At 42.6% G+C, this 20720-nt stretch overlaps 1 protein-coding gene across 1 annotated transcript in view; it reads left to right on the top strand.

The window, feature by feature from the left end:
• The window catches only part of LOC139756251 (ubiquitin-conjugating enzyme E2 Q1), a 117424-nt gene that overhangs the window by 9476 nt on the left and 87228 nt on the right, over positions 1–20720 (top strand). The window contains exon 2 of the mRNA XM_071675439.1: positions 9617–9721. Within this exon, the coding sequence (XP_071531540.1) occupies positions 9617–9721 (105 nt within the window). The remainder of the gene's footprint in view (positions 1–9616; positions 9722–20720) is intronic.

Below are 20720 nucleotides of genomic sequence, written 5' to 3'. Positions count from 1 at the left end.
TGCGCTGTTTCACCGCAAAACTTGTCCCAAAGCCTCTCTCTTCTCTTTCACTGATAATTCTAATTCTTCATCCCACCACTCGCTACCCTTTCTAATCTGCCCACCTCCCACGCTTCTAATGCCACAAACATCTTTTGTGCAAGCCATCACCGCTTCCCTAAATACATCCCATTCCTCCCCCACTCCCCTTATGTCCTTTGCTCTCACCTTTTTCCATTCTATACTCAGTCTCTCCTGGTACTTCCTCATACATGTCTCCTTCCCAGGCTCACTTACTCTCACCACCCTCTTCACCCCAACATTCACTCTTCTTTTCTGAAAACCCATACAAATCGTCACCTTAGCCTCCACAAGACAATGATCAGACATCCCTCCAGTTGCACCTCTCAGCACATTAACATCCTAAAGTCTCTCTTTTGCACGCCTATCAATTAACATGTAATCCAGTAACGCTCTCTGGCCATCTCTCCTACTTGCATACGTATACTTATGTATATCTCTCTTTTTAAACCAGGTATTCCCAATCACCAGTCCTTTTTCAGCACACAAATCTACAAGCTCTTCACCATTTCCATTTACAACACTGAACACCCCATGTAAACCAATTATTCCCTCAACTGCCACATTACTCACATTTGCTTTCAAATCACCCATCACTATAACATGGTATCATGGATCAAAATGACTAACACACTCACTCAGCTGCTCCCAAAAACACACACACACACACACACACACACACACACACACACACACACACACACACACATATATATATATATATATATATATATATATATATATATATATTTTTTTTTTTTTTTTTTTTTTTTTGTCGCTGTCTCCCGCGTTTGCGAGGTAGCGCAAGGAAACAGACGAAAGAAATGGCCCAACCCCCCCCCCCCATACACATGTATATACATACGTCCACACACGCAAATATACATACCTACACAGCTTTCCATGGTTTACCCCAGACGCTTCACATGCCTTGATTCAATCCACTGACAGCACGTCAACCCCGGTATACCACATCGCTCCAATTCACTCTATTCCTTGCCCTCCTTTCACCCTCCTGCATGTTCAGGCCCCGATCACACAAAATCTTTTTCACTCCATCTTTCCACCTCCAATTTGGTCTCCCTCTTCTCCTCGTTCCCTCCACCTCCGACACATATATCCTCTTGGTCAATCTTTCCTCACTCATTCTCTCCATGTGCCCAAACCACTTCAAAACACCCTCTTCTGCTCTCTCAACCACGCTCTTTTTATTTCCACACATCTCTCTTACCCTTACGTTACTCACTCGATCAAACCACCTCACACCACACATTGTCCTCAAACATCTCATTTCCAGCACATCCATCCTCCTGCGCACAACTCTATCCATAGCCCACGCCTCGCAACCATACAACATTGTTGGAACTACTATTCCTTCAAACATACCCATTTTTGCTTTCCGAGATAATGCTCTCGACTTCCAAACATTCTTCAAGGCTCCCAGAATTTTCGCCCCCTCCCCCACCCTATGATTCACTTCCGCTTCCATGGTTCCATCCGCTGCCAGATCCACTCCCAGATATCTAAAACACTTCACTTCCTCCAGCTTTTCTCCATTCAAACTTACCTCCCAATTGACTTGACCCTCAACCCTACTGTACCTAATAACCTTGCTCTTATTCACATTTACTCTTAACTTTCTTCTTTCACACACTTTAGCAAACTCAGTCACCAGCTTCTGCAGTATCTTACATGAATCAGCCACCAGCGCTGTATCATCAGCGAACAGGAACTGACTCACTTCCCAAGCTCTCTCATCCACAACAGACTGCATACTTGCCCCTCTTTCCAAAACTCTTGCATTCACCTCCCTAACAACCCCATACATAAACAAATTAAACAACCATGGAGACATCACACACCCCTGCCGCAAACCTACATTCACTGAGAACCAATCACTTTCCTCTCTTCCTACACATACACATGCCTTACATCCTCGATAAAAACTTTTCACTGCTTCTAACAACTTGCCTCCCACACCATATATTCTTAATACCTTCCTTAATACCCTCTCACTTTGCACACCACCTCGACCAAGACACCCCACATCTGCCACTCTATCATCAAACACATTCAACAAACCTTCAAAATACTCACTCCATCTCCTTCTCACATCACCACTACTTGTTATCACCTCCCCATTAGCCCCCTTCACTGAAGTTCCCATTTGCTCCCTTGTCTTACGCACTTTATTTACCTCCTTCCAAACATCTTTTTATTCTCCCCGAAATTTAATGACACTCTCTCACCCCAACTCTCATTTGCCCTCTTTTTCACCTCTTGCACCTTTCTCTTGACCTCCTGCCTCTTTCTTTTATACCTCTCCCACTCATTTGCATTTTTTCCCTGCAAAAATCGTTCAAATGCCTCTCTCTTCTCTTTCACTAATAATCTTACTTCTTCATCCCACCACTCACTACCTTTTCTAATCAACCCACCTCCCACGCTTCTCATGCCACAAGCATCTTTTGCACAAGCTATCACTGCTTCCCTAAATACATCCCATTCCTCCCCCACTCCCCTTACCTCCTTTGTTCTCTCCTTTTTCCATTCTGTACTCAGTCTCTCCTGGTACTTCCTCACACACGTCTCCTTCCCAAGCTCACTTACTCTCACCACTCTTTTCACCCCAACATTCTCTCAAGAATTCTTTTCTGAAAACCCCCACAAATCTTCACCTTTGCTTCCACAAGATAATGATCAGACATCCCTCCAGTTGCACCTCTCAGCACATTAACATCCAAAAGTCTCTCTTTCGTGCGTCTATCAATTAACACGTAATCCAATAACGCTCTCTGGCTATCTCTCCTACTTACATACGTATACTTATGTATATCTCGCTTTTTAAACCAGGTATTCCCAATCACCAGTCCTTTTTCAGCACATAAATCTACAAGCTCTTCACCATTTCCATTTACAGCACTGAACACTCCATGTATACCAGTTATACCCTCAACTGCCACATTACTCACCTTTGCATTCAAATCACCCATCACTATAACCCGGTCTGCATACTTACCCCTCTTTCCAAAAATTCTTGCATTCACCTCCCTAACAACCCCATCCATAAAGAAATTAAACATATTAATTATATATATATATATATATATATATATATATTTTTTTCAAACAATTCGCCATTTCCCGCGTTAGCGAGGTAGCGTTAAGAACAGAGGACTGGGCCATTGAGGGAATATCCTCATCTGGCCCCCTTCTCTGTTGCTTCTTTTGGAAAATTAAAAAAGATTGAGAGGGGAGGATTTCCAACCCCCCGCTCCCTCCCCTTTTAGTCGCCTTCTACGACACGCAGGGAATACGTGGGAAGTATAATACTGTATAATACAGTCCCTTAGCCTAGCGGTTAGCATGCCTGCCTCTTGCACAAGGTGTCCCAGGTTCGATCCTGGCTGTTGGAGCTTTGTATGTTCTATGAAGGTGCGCGTTCATATACACTTTATTCGTATTCATATAACTCCGCGTTGTACAGTCAGGTTCGGTAAAGCGCTATCAGCTGGCTATGTGTTCTGTTCGGAAACAACCGATAGACCCCGTTGCTCACCATTGTGTGACGAAGGGTATTCGAGTACTTAGTATTTCGAATAGTTGTTTCCTATTATACAGTCCCTTAACCTAGCGGTTAGCATGCCTGCCTCTTGCACAAGGGGTCCCAGGTTCGATCCTGGCTGTTGGAGCTTCGTATGTTCTATGAAGGTGCGCGTTCATATACACTTTATTCGTATTCATATAACTCCGCGTTGTACAGTCAGGTTTGGTAAAACGCTATCAGCTGGCTATGTGTTCTGTTCGGAAACAACCGATAGACCCCGTTGCTCACCATTGTGAGACTAAGGGTATTCGAGTACTTAGTATTTCGAATAGTTGTTTCCTATTATACAGTCCCTTAGCCTAGCGGTTAGCATGCCTGCCTCTTGCACAAGGGGTCCCAGGTTCGATCCTGGCTGTTGGATCTTTGTATGTTCTATGAAGGTGCGCGTTCATATACACTTTATTCGTATTCATATAACTCCGCGTTGTACAGTCAGGTTCGGTAAAATGCTATCAGCTGGCTATGTGTTCTGTTCGGAAACAACCGATAGACCCCGTTGCTCACCATTGTGAGACGAAGGGTATTCGAGTACTTAGTATTTCGAATAGTTGTTTCCTATTATACAGTCCCTTAGCCTAGCGGTTAGCATGCCTGCCTCTTGCACAAGGGGTCCCAGGTTCGATCCTGGCTGTTGGAGCTTTGTATGTTCTATGAAGGTGCGCGTTCATATACACTTTATTCGTATAGTTATGTATATCTCTCTTTTTAAACCAGGTATTCCCAATCACCAGTCCTTTTTCAGCACATAAATCTACAAGCTCTTCACCATTTCCATTTACAACACTGAACACCCCATGTATACCAATTATTCCCTCAACTGCACATTACTCACCTTTGCATTTAAATCAGCCATCACTATAACCCAGTCTCATGCATCAAAACCACTAACAAACTCACTCAGCTTCTCCCAAAACACTTGCCTCTCATGATCTTTCTTCTCATTCCCAGGTGCATATGCACCAATAATCACCCATCTCTCTCCATCAACTTTCAGTTTTACCCATATCAATCTAGAGTTTGCTTTCTTACACTCTATCTCAAACTCCCACCACTCCTGTTTCAGGAGTAGTGCTACTCCTTCCCTTGCTCTTGTCCTCTCACTAACCCCTGACTTTACTCCCAAGACATTCCCAAACCACTCTTCCCCTTTACCCTTTAGCTTCGTTTCACTCAGAGCCAAGACATCCAGGTTCCTTTCCTCACACAACACACTACCTATCTCTCCTTTTTTCTCATCTTGGTTACATCCACACATTTAGACACCCCAATCTGAGCCTTTGAGGAGGATGAGCACTCCCTGCATGACTCCTTCTTCTGTTTCCCATTTTAGAAAGTTAAAATGCAAAGAGGGGAGGGTTTCTAGCCCCCTGCTCCCATCCCCTTTAGTTGCCTTCTGCGACACATGAACGCATGGGAAGTATTCTTTCTCCTCCGGTTCAATCCATTGATAGCACGTCGACCCTGGTATACCACATCATTCCAATTCACTCTATTCCTTGCACGCTTTTCACCATCCTGTATGTTCAAGCCCAGATTGCTCAAAATCTTATGCACTTTGTTGTACAAAGGCAAAGGGGATAAAGGTGAGTTTTTAAATTACAGAGATATAAGTTGGTTGAGTATTCCTGGGAAATTATATTGAAGGGTATTCATTGAAAGGGTCAAGGCATGTACAGAGCATCAGACTAGGGAGGAGAAGTATGGTTTCAGAAGTGGTAGAGGATGTGTGGATCATGTGTTTGCTTTGAAGAATGTATGCTAGAAACATTAGAAAAGCTGATGGATTTGTATGTAGCATTTATGGATCTGAAGAAGGCATATGATAGAGTTGATAAGAGATGCTCTGTGGAAGGTATTAAGAGTATATGGTATGGGAGGTAAGTTGCTAGAAGCAGTGGAAAGCTTTTATCGAGGATGTAAGGCATGTGTACAAGTAGGAAGAGAGGAAAGTGATTGGTTCCCAGTGAATGTCGGTTTGCAGCATGGGTGCGTGATGTCTCCATGGTTGTTTAATTTGTTTATGGATGGGGTTGATAGGGAGGTGAATGCAAGAGTTTTGGAAAGAGGGCAAGTATGCAGCCAGTTGACGATGAGAGAACTTTGGAAGTAAGTCATTTGTTTGCTGATGATACAGCACTCTTTAAATGTTAATAAGAGCAAGGTTATTAGGTTCAGTAGTGTTGAGGGAGCAAAAATGGGTTATGTTTGAAGGAATAGTGGTTCCAACAATGTTATATGGTTGCGAGGAATGGGCTATAGATAGGGTTGTGCGGAGGAGGGCGGATGTGTTGGGAGAGATGTTTGAGGACAATATGCGGTGTGAGGTGGTTTGATTGAGTAAGTAATGAAAAGGTAAGAGAGATGTGTGGTGGTAAAAAGAGTGTGGTTGAGAGAGCAGAAGAGGGTGTATAGAAATGGTTTGGTCACATGGAGAGAATGAGTGAGGAAAGATTGACGAAGAGGATGTATGTGTCAGGTGGAGAGAACGAGAAATGGGAGACCAAATTGGAGTTGGAAGGATGGAGTGAAAAAGATTTTGAGCGATTGGGGCCTGAACATATAGGAGGGTGAAAGGCGTGCAAGGAATAGTGAATTGGAACGATTTGGTATACTGGGGTTGACGTACTGTCAATAGATTGAACCAGGGTATGTGAAGCGTCTATGGTAAACCATGGAAAGTTTTTTGGGGACTGGATGTGGAAATGGAACTGTGGCTTTGGTGCATTACACATGACAGCTAGAGACTGAGTGTGAATGAATGTGGCCTTCATTGTCTTTTCCTAGTGCTGCCTCGCACACATGCGGGGGTAGGGAGTGCCATTCCATGTATGGTGGGATGGCGACGGGAATGGATGAAGGCAGCATGTATGAATATGTACATGTGTATAAATGTATATGCGTGTGTATGTATATGTATGCATTCGTTGAAGTGTATAGGTATGTATATGTGTGTGTGTGTGGGCTTTTATGTATATACATGTGTATGTGGGTGGGCTGGGCCATTCTTTCGTCTGTTTCCTTGCGCTACTTGCTAATGCTTGAGACAGTGACAAAGTATAATGAAAAATTAAAAATGAAGTTGAATGGAGAAAAACTGGAGTAAGTGAAGTGGTGGAACCATGGAAGTGGAAGCGAGTCACAGGGTAGGGGAGGGGCCAAAGATTCTGGGAGCATTGACGAATGTGTGGAAGGTGAGAACGTTATCTCAGAGAGCAAAAATGGGTATGTTTGAAGGAATAGTGGTTCCAACAATGTTATATGGTTGTGAGGCGTGTGTTATAGATAGGGCTGTGCGGAGGAGGATGGATGCGTTGGAAATGAAAAGTTTGAGTTCAATATGTGGGATGTGAGGTGGTTTGATCGAATGAATAATGAAAGGGTAAGAGAGATGTGAGGTAATAAAAAGAGTGTGGTTGAGGGAGCTGAAGAGGGTGTATTGAAATGGTTTGGTCACATGGAGAGAATGAGTGAGGAAAGTTTAAGAAAGAGTATACATGTGTCAGAGGTGGAGGGAACGAGGAGAAGTGGGGGACCAAATAGGAGGTGGAAGAATGGAGTGAAAAAGATTTTGAGCAATTGGGGCCTTAACATAGAGGAGGGTGAAAGGCATGGAAGGAATTGAGTGAATTGGAACGATGTGGTATACTCAGGTTGATGTGCTGTCAGTGGATTGTACCATGGTATGTGAAGCATCTGGGGTAAACCATGGAAAGTTTTGTTGGACCTGGATGTTGATATCAACATATACATTCATAGATATACCCATACAAAGACTTATACATATATATACATGTATACATCCATTCCTGCCGCTACCCCGCCCACAGGAAACAGCATCACTACCCCCTTCTTCAGCGAGGTAATGCCAGGAAAACAGACAAGAAAAAGCCACTTTTGTTCACGCTCAGTCTTTAGCTGTCATGTATAATGCACTGAAACCACAACTCCTTATCCATATCCAGGCTCCTCAGACCTGTCCATGGTTTACCTCAGACGTTTCACATACCCTGGTTCAGTCTGTTGGCAGCATGTTTACCCTGGTATACCACATCATTCCAATTCACTCTGTTCCTTGCATGCATCTCTCCCCCATGTATGCTTAGGCCCCAATCGCTCAAAATCTCTTACACTCCATCCTTCCATCTCCAGTTTGGTCTCCTGCTTCTCCTTGTTCCCTCCACCTCTGACATATCCTCTTTGTCAACCATTCCTCACTCATGTTCCCCATATGTCCAGACCATCTCATCACACCCTCTTCTGCTCTCCACCACACTTTTATTTCCACACAACTGTCTTACCCTTTCATTACTTACTCGCTCAAACCACCTTACACCATGTGTTGTCCTCAGATATTTAATTTCCAACACATCCACCCTCCTTTGTACAATCATATCTGTAGCCCATGCCTAGCAACCATATGATATTGTTGGAACTATTATTTCTTCAGACATACCCATTTTTGCTGTCTGAGATAAAGTTCTCTCTTTTCACACATTCTTCATTGCTCCCAGAACCTTCACCCCCACCCCCACCCCCACCCTGTGACTCTCTTCAGTTTTCATGGTTCCATTCACTGTAAAGTCCACTCCCATATATCTAAAACACTTCACTTCCTTCAGTTTTTCTCCATTCAGATTTACATCCCAACTAGTCCCTCAACCCTACTGAATCTAATAACCTTGCTCTTATTCACATTTACTCTCAACTTTCTCCTTTCCCACACTTTCCAAATTCACTCACCAACTTCTGGTTTCTCACTCGAATCATCCACCATTGCTGTATTATCGGCAAACAACAACTGACTTCCCAGGCCCTCTCATCCACAACAGACTGCCTACTCTCCCCTCTCTCCAGAACTCTTTTATTTACCTCCCTATCCACCCCATCCATATACAGTTAAACAACCAAGGAGACATCACACAGCCCTGTTGCGTACCGACCTTTACTTGGAAGTAATCACTCCCTTCTCTTCCTACTCTTACAAATGCATTACATCCTTGATAAAAACTTTTCACTGCTTCTGGCAGCTTCCCTCCCCCACACCTTCCACAAAGCATCTCTATTAACCCTATCATATGCCTTCTCCAGATTCATAAATGCCACGTACAGGTCCATCTGTTTTTCTAGATATTTCCTCACACATTTTTCAAAGCAAACACATGATCGAAACATCCTCTACCACTTCTGAAACCACACTCCTCCTCCCCAATCTGATGTTCTGTATATACCTGCACCCTCTCGATCAATCCCTCCCGTACAATTTTCCAGGAATACTCGACAAACTTTATACCTCTGTAGTTTGAACACACACCTTTATCCCCTTTGCCTTGGTACAGTAGCAAGATACAGTGTTCCGCCAATCCTCAGGCACTTCGCTATGATCCCTACATATACTGAATATCCTTACCACCTAATCAGCAACACAGCCAACCCCTTTCTTAATAAATTCAGCTGCTTGGAGGGGCACTTTGGTTTTAATCTTGCTACAGTGACTGAGTTAAAACATGTCGACCCCCTTAGCTTAAGGGGAAAATAAGTCTTGATTTCTCTTTGTGTTTTTATTACATGAGTAAGTTCAATGAAAAATATAGCGAAATGGCAGGTTGATGGGTCCCTGATTTCATTCAACAAGAACAAGAGGCATGTTTTGAATAGCAAGATTTACACAAATTGCTTTAAACAAGAAAAATGCTTCAGTTTGTGTTGCTTTGTCAGCTTTAAACAAGAAAAATGCTTCAGTTTGTGTTGCTTTGTCAGCTTTAAACAAGAAAAATGCTTCAGTTTGTGTTGCTTTGTCATACTCAAAAAACACGAATGAGTTGATTACTGTAAATATTTGTAGTGAAATTTTAGTTTTTCAAAGAAAACAAATTTGGAGTGATTGTAAATTTCCCAGAACATTATGTATACTTTTTCTTGTATACTTTGTAAACCTCATTTACTTTTCAGGAAACATACCCTCACTCCCCTCCAGTCTGGTTTGCAGAGACTGAAGACACAAATGTTACCAATGCCATTGAGCGACTCAGTAACACGAGTGGTAGAGATAATCATGTGAGTGTTACTCCCAGTCAGTTTTTCAGCCTTATTATTTCGATATGTTGATATACTTTACTGGCTGGAATGTTTATTTTCTGTCCATCTAAGTATGTATCTATATGGCTATACATCTAATGCCTGTTCCCTGTGGGAACTCCAGTCAAAGGGTAGTCTCTGCAAGAGAGTTTCCACGTATCCCTGTCCTTACATTCCTTCTTCATAATCACATTCTTCCACCATTTTTCTCCCTCTGATATTCTTCCACTCTGTTTGCCCATGTCACAGGTGGTCTCCTTCGTGCATCAACCCCCTTAATTGTACTATCATGCACTCTCTTTCTTAACTCCCCATCTTGCATTCTTTCCACATGCCCAAACCACCTCCAAATATTATGTTTCGCCCACTCTGCCACTTGCCATTCCACTCCCTTTGCATTCTCTGCCATACCATATCTCTCACACATCCCTTCATATCTTCATTCCATTTACTCGTACCACATGCTCTTGTCAGATAGCTCATTTCCACAGTCTGGATTCTTGACTTCAGTGACATATTTTATGTTCACATTTCAGCTGCATAGGTAAGGGTTGGGAGGACTTTGCTGTCCCTTAATCATCTTTTATTCCATATTTACTCCCACCCTATTAAGGGAGCAAATGACTTCTACCCCATACTGTTTCCTCCCTTATCTCTCCTTCCATACCATCAAACTTACCTAAGACAGCTCCCAGATACTTAGATTCCCTCACCTCTTCCAGTCTTTCCCCCTCATATATACAAAGCACAGTTTAGTACACTTTTTCTTTCACTCCCTATGGTTTACAAAATCTATACTTTCACACTATTATTCTTTAAACACCATTACTGTACTTTTACTTGTATTTACTTTCAATTATATACACTTACAACATAAAACACTTGCTATCTTCTGCAGCTCCCCTTCACACTTGGCAAACAACATGGTATCATCTGTAAACAGGCATACCACTACCCTCCATAACTCACCACCAAACTCCATCTCTGTATTTACGATAAAGAATGTGTGGAAAGAGAAAACATTATCTAGAGCAAAAATGGTATGTTTGAAGGAATAGTAGATCCAGCAATATTATATGGTTGCAAGGCATGGGCTGTAAATGGGGTTTTACGGAGAAGGGTGGATGTGTTGGAAATGAAATGTTTGAGGATGGTGTGTGGTGGTTTGATCGAGTAAGCAGTGAAAGGGTAAGAGAGATGTGTGGTGGTAAAAAGAGTGTGGTTGAGAGAGCAGAAGAGGGTGTATAGAAATGGTTTGGTCACATGGAGAGAATGAGTGAGGAAAGATTGACGAAGAGGATGTATGTGTCAGGTGGAGAGAACGAGAAATGGGAGACCAAATTGGAGTTGGAAGGATGGAGTGAAAAAGATTTTGAGCGATTGGGGCCTGAACATATAGGAGGGTGAAAGGCGTGCAAGGAATAGTGAATTGGAACGATTTGGTATACTGGGGTTGACGTACTGTCAATAGATTGAACCAGGGTATGTGAAGCGTCTATGGTAAACCATGGAAAGTTTTTTGGGGACTGGATGTGGAAATGGAACTGTGGCTTTGGTGCATTACACATGACAGCTAGAGACTGAGTGTGAATGAATGTGGCCTTCATTGTCTTTTCCTAGTGCTGCCTCGCACACATGCGGGGGTAGGGAGTGCCATTCCATGTATGGTGGGATGGCGACGGGAATGGATGAAGGCAGCGTGTATGAATATGTACATGTGTATAAATGTATATGCGTGTGTATGTATATGTATGCATTCGTTGAAATGTATAGGTATGTATATGTGTGTGTGTGTGGGCTTTTATGTATATACATGTGTATGTGGGTGGGCTGGGCCATTCTTTCGTCTGTTTCCTTGCGCTACTTGCTAATGCTTGAGACAGTGACAAAGTATAATGAAAAATTAAAAATGAAGTTGAATGGAGAAAAACTGGAGTAAGTGAAGTGGTGGAACCATGGAAGTGGAAGCGAGTCACAGGGTAGGGGAGGGGCCAAAGATTCTGGGAGCATTGACGAATGTGTGGAAGGTGAGAACGTTATCTCAGAGAGCAAAAATGGGTATGTTTGAAGGAATAGTGGTTCCAACAATGTTATATGGTTGTGAGGCGTGTGTTATAGATAGGGCTGTGCGGAGGAGGATGGATGCGTTGGAAATGAAAAGTTTGAGTTCAATATGTGGGATGTGAGGTGGTTTGATCGAATGAATAATGAAAGGGTAAGAGAGATGTGAGGTAATAAAAAGAGTGTGGTTGAGGGAGCTGAAGAGGGTGTATTGAAATGGTTTGGTCACATGGAGAGAATGAGTGAGGAAAGTTTAAGAAAGAGTATACATGTGTCAGAGGTGGAGGGAACGAGGAGAAGTGGGGGACCAAATAGGAGGTGGAAGAATGGAGTGAAAAAGATTTTGAGCAATTGGGGCCTTAACATAGAGGAGGGTGAAAGGCATGGAAGGAATTGAGTGAATTGGAACGATGTGGTATACTCAGGTTGATGTGCTGTCAGTGGATTGTACCATGGTATGTGAAGCATCTGGGGTAAACCATGGAAAGTTTTGTTGGACCTGGATGTTGATATCAACATATACATTCATAGATATACCCATACAAAGACTTATACATATATATACATGTATACATCCATTCCTGCCGCTACCCCGCCCACAGGAAACAGCATCACTACCCCCTTCTTCAGCGAGGTAATGCCAGGAAAACAGACAAGAAAAAGCCACTTTTGTTCACGCTCAGTCTTTAGCTGTCATGTATAATGCACTGAAACCACAACTCCTTATCCATATCCAGGCTCCTCAGACCTGTCCATGGTTTACCTCAGACGTTTCACATACCCTGGTTCAGTCTGTTGGCAGCATGTTTACCCTGGTATACCACATCATTCCAATTCACTCTGTTCCTTGCATGCATCTCTCCCCCATGTATGCTTAGGCCCCAATCGCTCAAAATCTCTTACACTCCATCCTTCCATCTCCAGTTTGGTCTCCTGCTTCTCCTTGTTCCCTCCACCTCTGACATATCCTCTTTGTCAACCATTCCTCACTCATGTTCCCCATATGTCCAGACCATCTCATCACACCCTCTTCTGCTCTCCACCACACTTTTACTTCCACACAACTGTCTTACCCTTTCATTACTTACTCGCTCAAACCACCTTACACCATGTGTTGTCCTCAGATATTTAATTTCCAACACATCCACCCTCCTTTGTACAATCATATCTGTAGCCCATGCCTAGCAACCATATGATATTGTTGGAACTATTATTTCTTCAGACATACCCATTTTTGCTGTCTGAGATAAAGTTCTCTCTTTTCACACATTCTTCATTGCTCCCAGAACCTTCACCCCCACCCCCACCCCCACCCTGTGACTCTCTTCAGTTTTCATGGTTCCATTCACTGTAAAGTCCACTCCCATATATCTAAAACACTTCACTTCCTTCAGTTTTTCTCCATTCAGATTTACATCCCAACTAGTCCCTCAACCCTACTGAATCTAATAACCTTGCTCTTATTCACATTTACTCTCAACTTTCTCCTTTCCCACACTTTCCAAATTCACTCACCAACTTCTGGTTTCTCACTCGAATCATCCACCATTGCTGTATTATCGGCAAACAACAACTGACTTCCCAGGCCCTCTCATCCACAACAGACTGCCTACTCTCCCCTCTCTCCAGAACTCTTTTATTTACCTCCCTATCCACCCCATCCATATACAGTTAAACAACCAAGGAGACATCACACAGCCCTGTTGCGTACCGACCTTTACTTGGAAGTAATCACTCCCTTCTCTTCCTACTCTTACAAATGCATTACATCCTTGATAAAAACTTTTCACTGCTTCTGGCAGCTTCCCTCCCCCACACCTTCCACAAAGCATCTCTATTAACCCTATCATATGCCTTCTCCAGATTCATAAATGCCACGTACAGGTCCATCTGTTTTTCTAGATATTTCCTCACACATTTTTCAAAGCAAACACATGATCGAAACATCCTCTACCACTTCTGAAACCACACTCCTCCTCCCCAATCTGATGTTCTGTATATACCTGCACCCTCTCGATCAATCCCTCCCGTACAATTTTCCAGGAATACTCGACAAACTTTATACCTCTGTAGTTTGAACACACACCTTTATCCCCTTTGCCTTGGTACAGTAGCAAGATACAGTGTTCCGCCAATCCTCAGGCACTTCGCTATGATCCCTACATATACTGAATATCCTTACCACCTAATCAGCAACACAGCCAACCCCTTTCTTAATAAATTCAGCTGCTTGGAGGGGCACTTTGGTTTTAATCTTGCTACAGTGACTGAGTTAAAACATGTCGACCCCCTTAGCTTAAGGGGAAAATAAGTCTTGATTTCTCTTTGTGTTTTTATTACATGAGTAAGTTCAATGAAAAATATAGCGAAATGGCAGGTTGATGGGTCCCTGATTTCATTCAACAAGAACAAGAGGCATGTTTTGAATAGCAAGATTTACACAAATTGCTTTAAACAAGAAAAATGCTTCAGTTTGTGTTGCTTTGTCAGCTTTAAACAAGAAAAATGCTTCAGTTTGTGTTGCTTTGTCAGCTTTAAACAAGAAAAATGCTTCAGTTTGTGTTGCTTTGTCATACTCAAAAAACACGAATGAGTTGATTACTGTAAATATTTGTAGTGAAATTTTAGTTTTTCAAAGAAAACAAATTTGGAGTGATTGTAAATTTCCCAGAACATTATGTATACTTTTTCTTGTATACTTTGTAAACCTCATTTACTTTTCAGGAAACATACCCTCACTCCCCTCCAGTCTGGTTTGCAGAGACTGAAGACACAAATGTTACCAATGCCATTGAGCGACTCAGTAACACGAGTGGTAGAGATAATCATGTGAGTGTTACTCCCAGTCAGTTTTTCAGCCTTATTATTTCGATATGTTGATATACTTTACTGGCTGGAATGTTTATTTTCTGTCCATCTAAGTATGTATCTATATGGCTATACATCTAATGCCTGTTCCCTGTGGGAACTCCAGTCAAAGGGTAGTCTCTGCAAGAGAGTTTCCACGTATCCCTGTCCTTACATTCCTTCTTCATAATCACATTCTTCCACCATTTTTCTCCCTCTGATATTCTTCCACTCTGTTTGCCCATGTCACAGGTGGTCTCCTTCGTGCATCAACCCCCTTAATTGTACTATCATGCACTCTCTTTCTTAACTCCCCATCTTGCATTCTTTCCACATGCCCAAACCACCTCCAAATATTATGTTTCGCCCACTCTGCCACTTGCCATTCCACTCCCTTTGCATTCTCTGCCATACCATATCTCTCACACATCCCTTCATATCTTCATTCCATTTACTCGTACCACATGCTCTTGTCAGATAGCTCATTTCCACAGTCTGGATTCTTGACTTCAGTGACATATTTTATGTTCACATTTCAGCTGCATAGGTAAGGGTTGGGAGGACTTTGCTGTCCCTTAATCATCTTTTATTCCATATTTACTCCCACCCTATTAAGGGAGCAAATGACTTCTACCCCATACTGTTTCCTCCCTTATCTCTCCTTCCATACCATCAAACTTACCTAAGACAGCTCCCAGATACTTAGATTCCCTCACCTCTTCCAGTCTTTCCCCCTCATATATACAAAGCACAGTTTAGTACACTTTTTCTTTCACTCCCTATGGTTTACAAAATCTATACTTTCACACTATTATTCTTTAAACACCATTACTGTACTTTTACTTGTATTTACTTTCAATTATATACACTTACAACATAAAACACTTGCTATCTTCTGCAGCTCCCCTTCACACTTGGCAAACAACATGGTATCATCTGTAAACAGGCATACCACTACCCTCCATAACTCACCACCAAACTCCATCTCTGTATTTACGATAAAGAATGTGTGGAAAGAGAGAACATTATCTAGAGCAAAAATGGTATGTTTGAAGGAATAGTAGATCCAGCAATATTATATGGTTGCAAGGCATGGGCTGTAAATGGGGTTTTACGGAGAAGGGTGGATGTGTTGGAAATGAAATGTTTGAGGATGGTGTGTGGTGGTTTGATCGAGTAAGCAGTGAAAGGGTAAGAGAGATGTGTGGTGATAAAAAGAGTGTGGTTGAGAGAGCAGAAGAGGGTGTGTCGAAATGGTTTGGACATGAGAGAATGAGTGAGGAAAGATTGACAAAGAGGATATTTGTGTCAGAGGTGAAGGGAATAAGAAAAAACGGGAGACCAAATTGGAGGTGGAAGATGGAGTGAAAAAGATTTTGAGTGATAGGGGCCTGAACATGCAGGAGGGTGAAAGGCGGGCAAGGAATAGAGTGAATTGGATCGATGTGGTATACCGGGGTCGATGTGCTGTCAATGGATTGAATCGGCGTGTGAAGCGTCTGGGGTAAACCATGGAAAGTTGTGTGGGGCCTGGATGTGGAAAGGGAGCTGTGGTTTCGGGCATTATTACATGACAGCTAGAGAATGAGTGTGAACGAATGGGGCCTTTGTTGTCTTTTCCTAGCGCTACCTCGCACACATGAGGGGGGAGGGGGATTTTATTCCATGTGTGGCGAGGTGGCGATGGGAAAAGATAAAGGCAGACTATGAATTATGTACATGTGTATATATGTATATGTCTGTGTGTGTTTGACAGGCGCGCGAAAGAGAGACTTTTGGATGTTAATGTGCTGAGAGGTGCAACTGGAGGGATGTCTGATCATTATCTTGTGGAGGTTAAGGTGAAGATTTGTATGGGTTTTCAGAAAAGAAGAGTGAATGTGGGGTGAAGACGGTGGTGAGAGTAAGTGAGCTTGGGAGGGAGACTTGTGTGAGGAAGTACCAGGAGAGACTGAGTACAGAATGGAAAAAGGTGAGAACAATGGAAGTAAGGGGAGTGGGGGAGGAATGGGATGTATTTAGGGAATCAGTGATGGATTGCGCAAAAGATGCTTGTGGCATGAGAAGAGTGGGAGGTGGGTTGATTAGAAAGGGTAGTGAGTGGTGGGATGAAGAAGTAAGATTATTAGTGAAAGAGAAGAGAGAGGCATTTGGACGATTTTTGCAGGGAAAAAATGCAATTGAGTGGGAGATGTATAAAAGAAAGAGACAGGAGGTCAAGAGAAAGGTGCAAGAGGTGAAAAAGAGGGCAAATGAGAGTTGGGGTGAGAGAGTATCATTAAATTTTAGGGAGAATAAAAAGATGTTCTGGAAGGAGGTAAATAAAGTGCGTAAGACAAGGGAGCAAATGGGAACTTCAGTGAAGGGCACAAATGGGGAGGTGATAACAAGTAGTGGTGATGTGAGAAGGAGATGGAGTGAGTATTTTGAAGGTTTGTTGAATGTGTTTGATGATAGAGTGGCAGATATAGGGTGTTTTGGTCGAGGTGGTGTGCAAAGTGAGAGGGTTAGGGAAAATGATTTGGTAAACAGAGAAGAGGTAGTAAAAGCTTTGCGGAAGATGAAAGCCGGCAATGCAGCTGGTTTGGATGGTATTGCTGTGGAATTTATTAAAAAAGGGGGTGACTGTATTATTGACTGGTTGGTAAGGTTATTTAATGTATGTATGACTCATGGTGAGGTGCCTGAGGATTGGCGGAATGTGTGCATAGTGCCATTGTACAAAGGCAAAGGGGATAAGAGTGAGTGCTCAAATTACAGAGGTATAAGTTTGTTGAGTATTCCTGGTAAATTATATGGGAGAGTATTGATTGAGAGGGTGAAGGCATGTACAGAGCATCAGATTGGGGAAGAGCAGTGTGGTTTCAGAAGTGGTAGAGGATGTGTGGATCAGGTGTTTGCTTTGAAGAATGTATGTGAGAAATACTTAGAAAAGCAAATGGATTTGTATGTAGCATTTATGGATCTGGAGAAGGCATACGATAGAGTTGATAGAGATGCTCTGTGGAAGGTATTAAGAATATATGGTGTGGGAGGAAAGTTGTTAGAAGCAGTGAAAAGTTTTTTATCGAGGATGTAAGGCATGTGTACGTGTAGGAAGAGAGGAAAGTGATTGGTTCTCAGTGAATGTAGGTTTGCGGCAGGGGTGTGTGATGTCTCCATGGTTGTTTAATTTGTTTATGGATGGGGTTGTTAGGGAGGTGAATGCAAGAGTTTTGGAAAGAGGGGCAAGTATGAAGTCTGTTGGGGATGAGAGAGCTTGGGAAGTGAGTCAGTTGTTGTTCGCTGATGATACAGCGCTGGTGGCTGATTCATGTGAGAAACTGCAGAAGCTGGTGACTGAGTTTGGAAAAGTGTGTGGAAGAAGAAAGTTAAGAGTAAATGTGAATAAGAGCAAGGTTATTAGGTACAGTAGGGTTGAGGGTCAAGTCAATTGGGAGGTGAGTTTGAATGGAGAAAAACTGGAGGAAGTGAAGTGTTTTAGATATCTGGGAGTGGATCTGGCAGCGGATGGAACCATGGAAGCGGAAGTGGATCATAGGGTGGGGGAGGGGGCGAAAATCCTGGGAGCCTTGAAGAATGTGTGGAAGTCGAGAACATTATCTCGGAAAGCAAAAATGGGTATGTTTGAAGGAATAGTGGTTCCAACAATGTTGTATGGTTGCGAGGCGTGGGCTATGGATAGAGTGGTGCGCAGGAGGATGGATGTGCTGGAAATGAGATGTTTGAGGACAATGTGTGGTGTGAGGTGGTTTGATCGAGTGAGTAACGTAAGGGTAAGAGAGATGTGTGGAAATAAAAAGAGCGTGGTTGAGAGAGCAGAAGAGGGTGTTTTGAAGTGGTTTGGGCACATGGAGAGGATGAGTGAGGAAAGATTGACCAAGAGGATATATGTGTCGGAGGTGGAGGGAACAAGGAGAAGAGGGAGACCAAATTGGAGGTGGAAAGATGGAGTGAAAAAGATTTTGTGTGATCGGGGCTTGAACATGCAGGAGGGTGAAAGGAGGGCAAGGAATAGAGTGAATTGGAGCGATGTGGTATACCGGGGTTGATGTGCTGTCAGTGGATTGAAGCAGGGCATGTGAAGCGTCCGGGGTAAACCATGGAAAGCTGTGTAGGTATGTATATTTGCGTGTGTGGACGTATGTATATACATGTGTATGGGGGGGGTTGGGCCATTTCTTTCGTCTGTTTCCTTGCGCTACCTCGCAAACGCGGGAGACAGCGACAAAGTATAAAAAAAAAATATATATATATATATATATATATATATATATATATATATGTGTGTGTGTGTGTGTGTGTGTGTGTGTTTATGTATATGAGTGGATGGGCCATTCTTCGTTTGTTTCCTGGCGCTACCTTGCTGATGTGGGAAACAGCAATTATGTATAATAGATAACATTTTTAGCACCTTTTCTTTTGCATTAAGGAACAGTGTTAGCTTTCACCCAATCCTCAGGCACAACAATCTGTTTCTATGCTGAATCCCATATCATGAATCCCCTCTATCACACTTTCTCTTCCATACTTTAGTATTTCAGCTGTAATCCCAGCCACTCCAGTTGCCTTTCTCACTTTTAGCCTCATTATAGGCTGCTCACCTCCCTTTTTGCTATAGGCTCTCTCTCTCTCTCTCTCTCTCTCTCTCTCTCTCTCTCTCTCTCTCTCTCTCTCTCTCTCTCTCTCTCTCTCTCTCTCATGGACAAAATCCACATCAAATCTAGGCCTTAATTGAAATATAGAAAGAATTATGAAAGGGAAGAATATGGAGGAAGTGAAAAACCTATCTTTTAAAATGTGCATGTTCATAGTTATTGGGAAAGAGTAGAGTTCCAAAACTTCGTGGTGTAGGGAAAGAAACAGTTATCGAATTGGAACAACCTTGCGTTAATCATGTGACTCAGCAGCTTAGATTGTATGGTCTAGCTAGTGGTGGGGGCACACAAGCAGCTAGCTCTTGGGAGCAAAAACCAAATACCTATAGAGGAGGGAAAGTGAACCAACATTTTGTCATAGGGCAAGAGGGCCAAGTTTGGAAGTTAGCCTGGAACATTTTATAAATCTGACTGCTTGTAACCCAATGCTGTCAAGTAAGGATACAGAGCTAGGACCACCCTTTGTATAAATGGAGCAACTATTCTGGAGAAAAAACTCTCAACTTCTAAATAGGACATCCAGCTTCTTAGAGGCAGACTTAACAATTCCCATAATGTGCGGTTTCCAAGGAGTGCATTTTAAAGTAATACCAGATATGTTTGGTGAGTCGAGGTGGAATTACAGAACCATCAAAGGAGAGATGAGAGCTGTGAGAAGTTTTCAAGAGAATGATGGGTAGAAACTGGGTCTTGGAGGCATTAAACTTAACTAGGTTTCGTCTACCCCACTGAGATATCCTGTCCAAGTCTGAGTTTATTGAGGAAGCTGTGTCAAGATGAGATGCTGATTGAGTAAGAGGAGCAGAGTTGAAGGATTTGGATGAATGCAGTGTTGAGTTGTCAGTGTATGAGTGCATTTGGTTATTTGTGGAAGAAAGGAAATTATTGAAAAATAGGGCAAAAGTGTAGGGGACAGGACAGAACCTTGATAGAAACTGCTGTTGATGGAGAAAGTGGGGTAAGCTGATCCATCAACAGTCACAGAGATAGATGACTTGTGAGGAAGCTAGATATGAATTGCAGAGTTAGGAAGGGAAGCCAAAAGAGGGGAGAGTAGAGATTAGACCCCAATTCTGTACCGTCAAAAGCTTTGGATATGTCAACTACACATGACCCCCAAATCTTTCAGGGTTGATGACCAGACATTAGTAAGATAGGAAAGAATGTCACCAGTGAATGTTGTCTTTTAGAAGCCGTACTGGTATTCAGAGAAAAGACTGAGTTTCGATGTGTTTAAAGATATGGTAGATGTCAGTGAAATAGGGTGATAGTTAGTGTGGTCAGAATGGTCACCCTTCTTAGGGTTGGGATGTATCAATGCATGGGTCCAAGGAGAAGGAAAAGTTTTGGTTTTTAAACAGAAATGGAACAGACAAGCAAGTACTGATGCAACTTCAGAGGCACCCTCCTTC

The sequence above is a fragment of the Panulirus ornatus genome, chromosome 21 (assembly GCF_036320965.1).
Source record: "Panulirus ornatus isolate Po-2019 chromosome 21, ASM3632096v1, whole genome shotgun sequence".
NCBI classification, from domain to species: Eukaryota; Metazoa; Arthropoda; class Malacostraca; order Decapoda; family Palinuridae; genus Panulirus; species Panulirus ornatus.
Note: the sequence above shows the minus strand (reverse complement) of the source record. Positions and strands in the feature narration are given on the sequence as shown.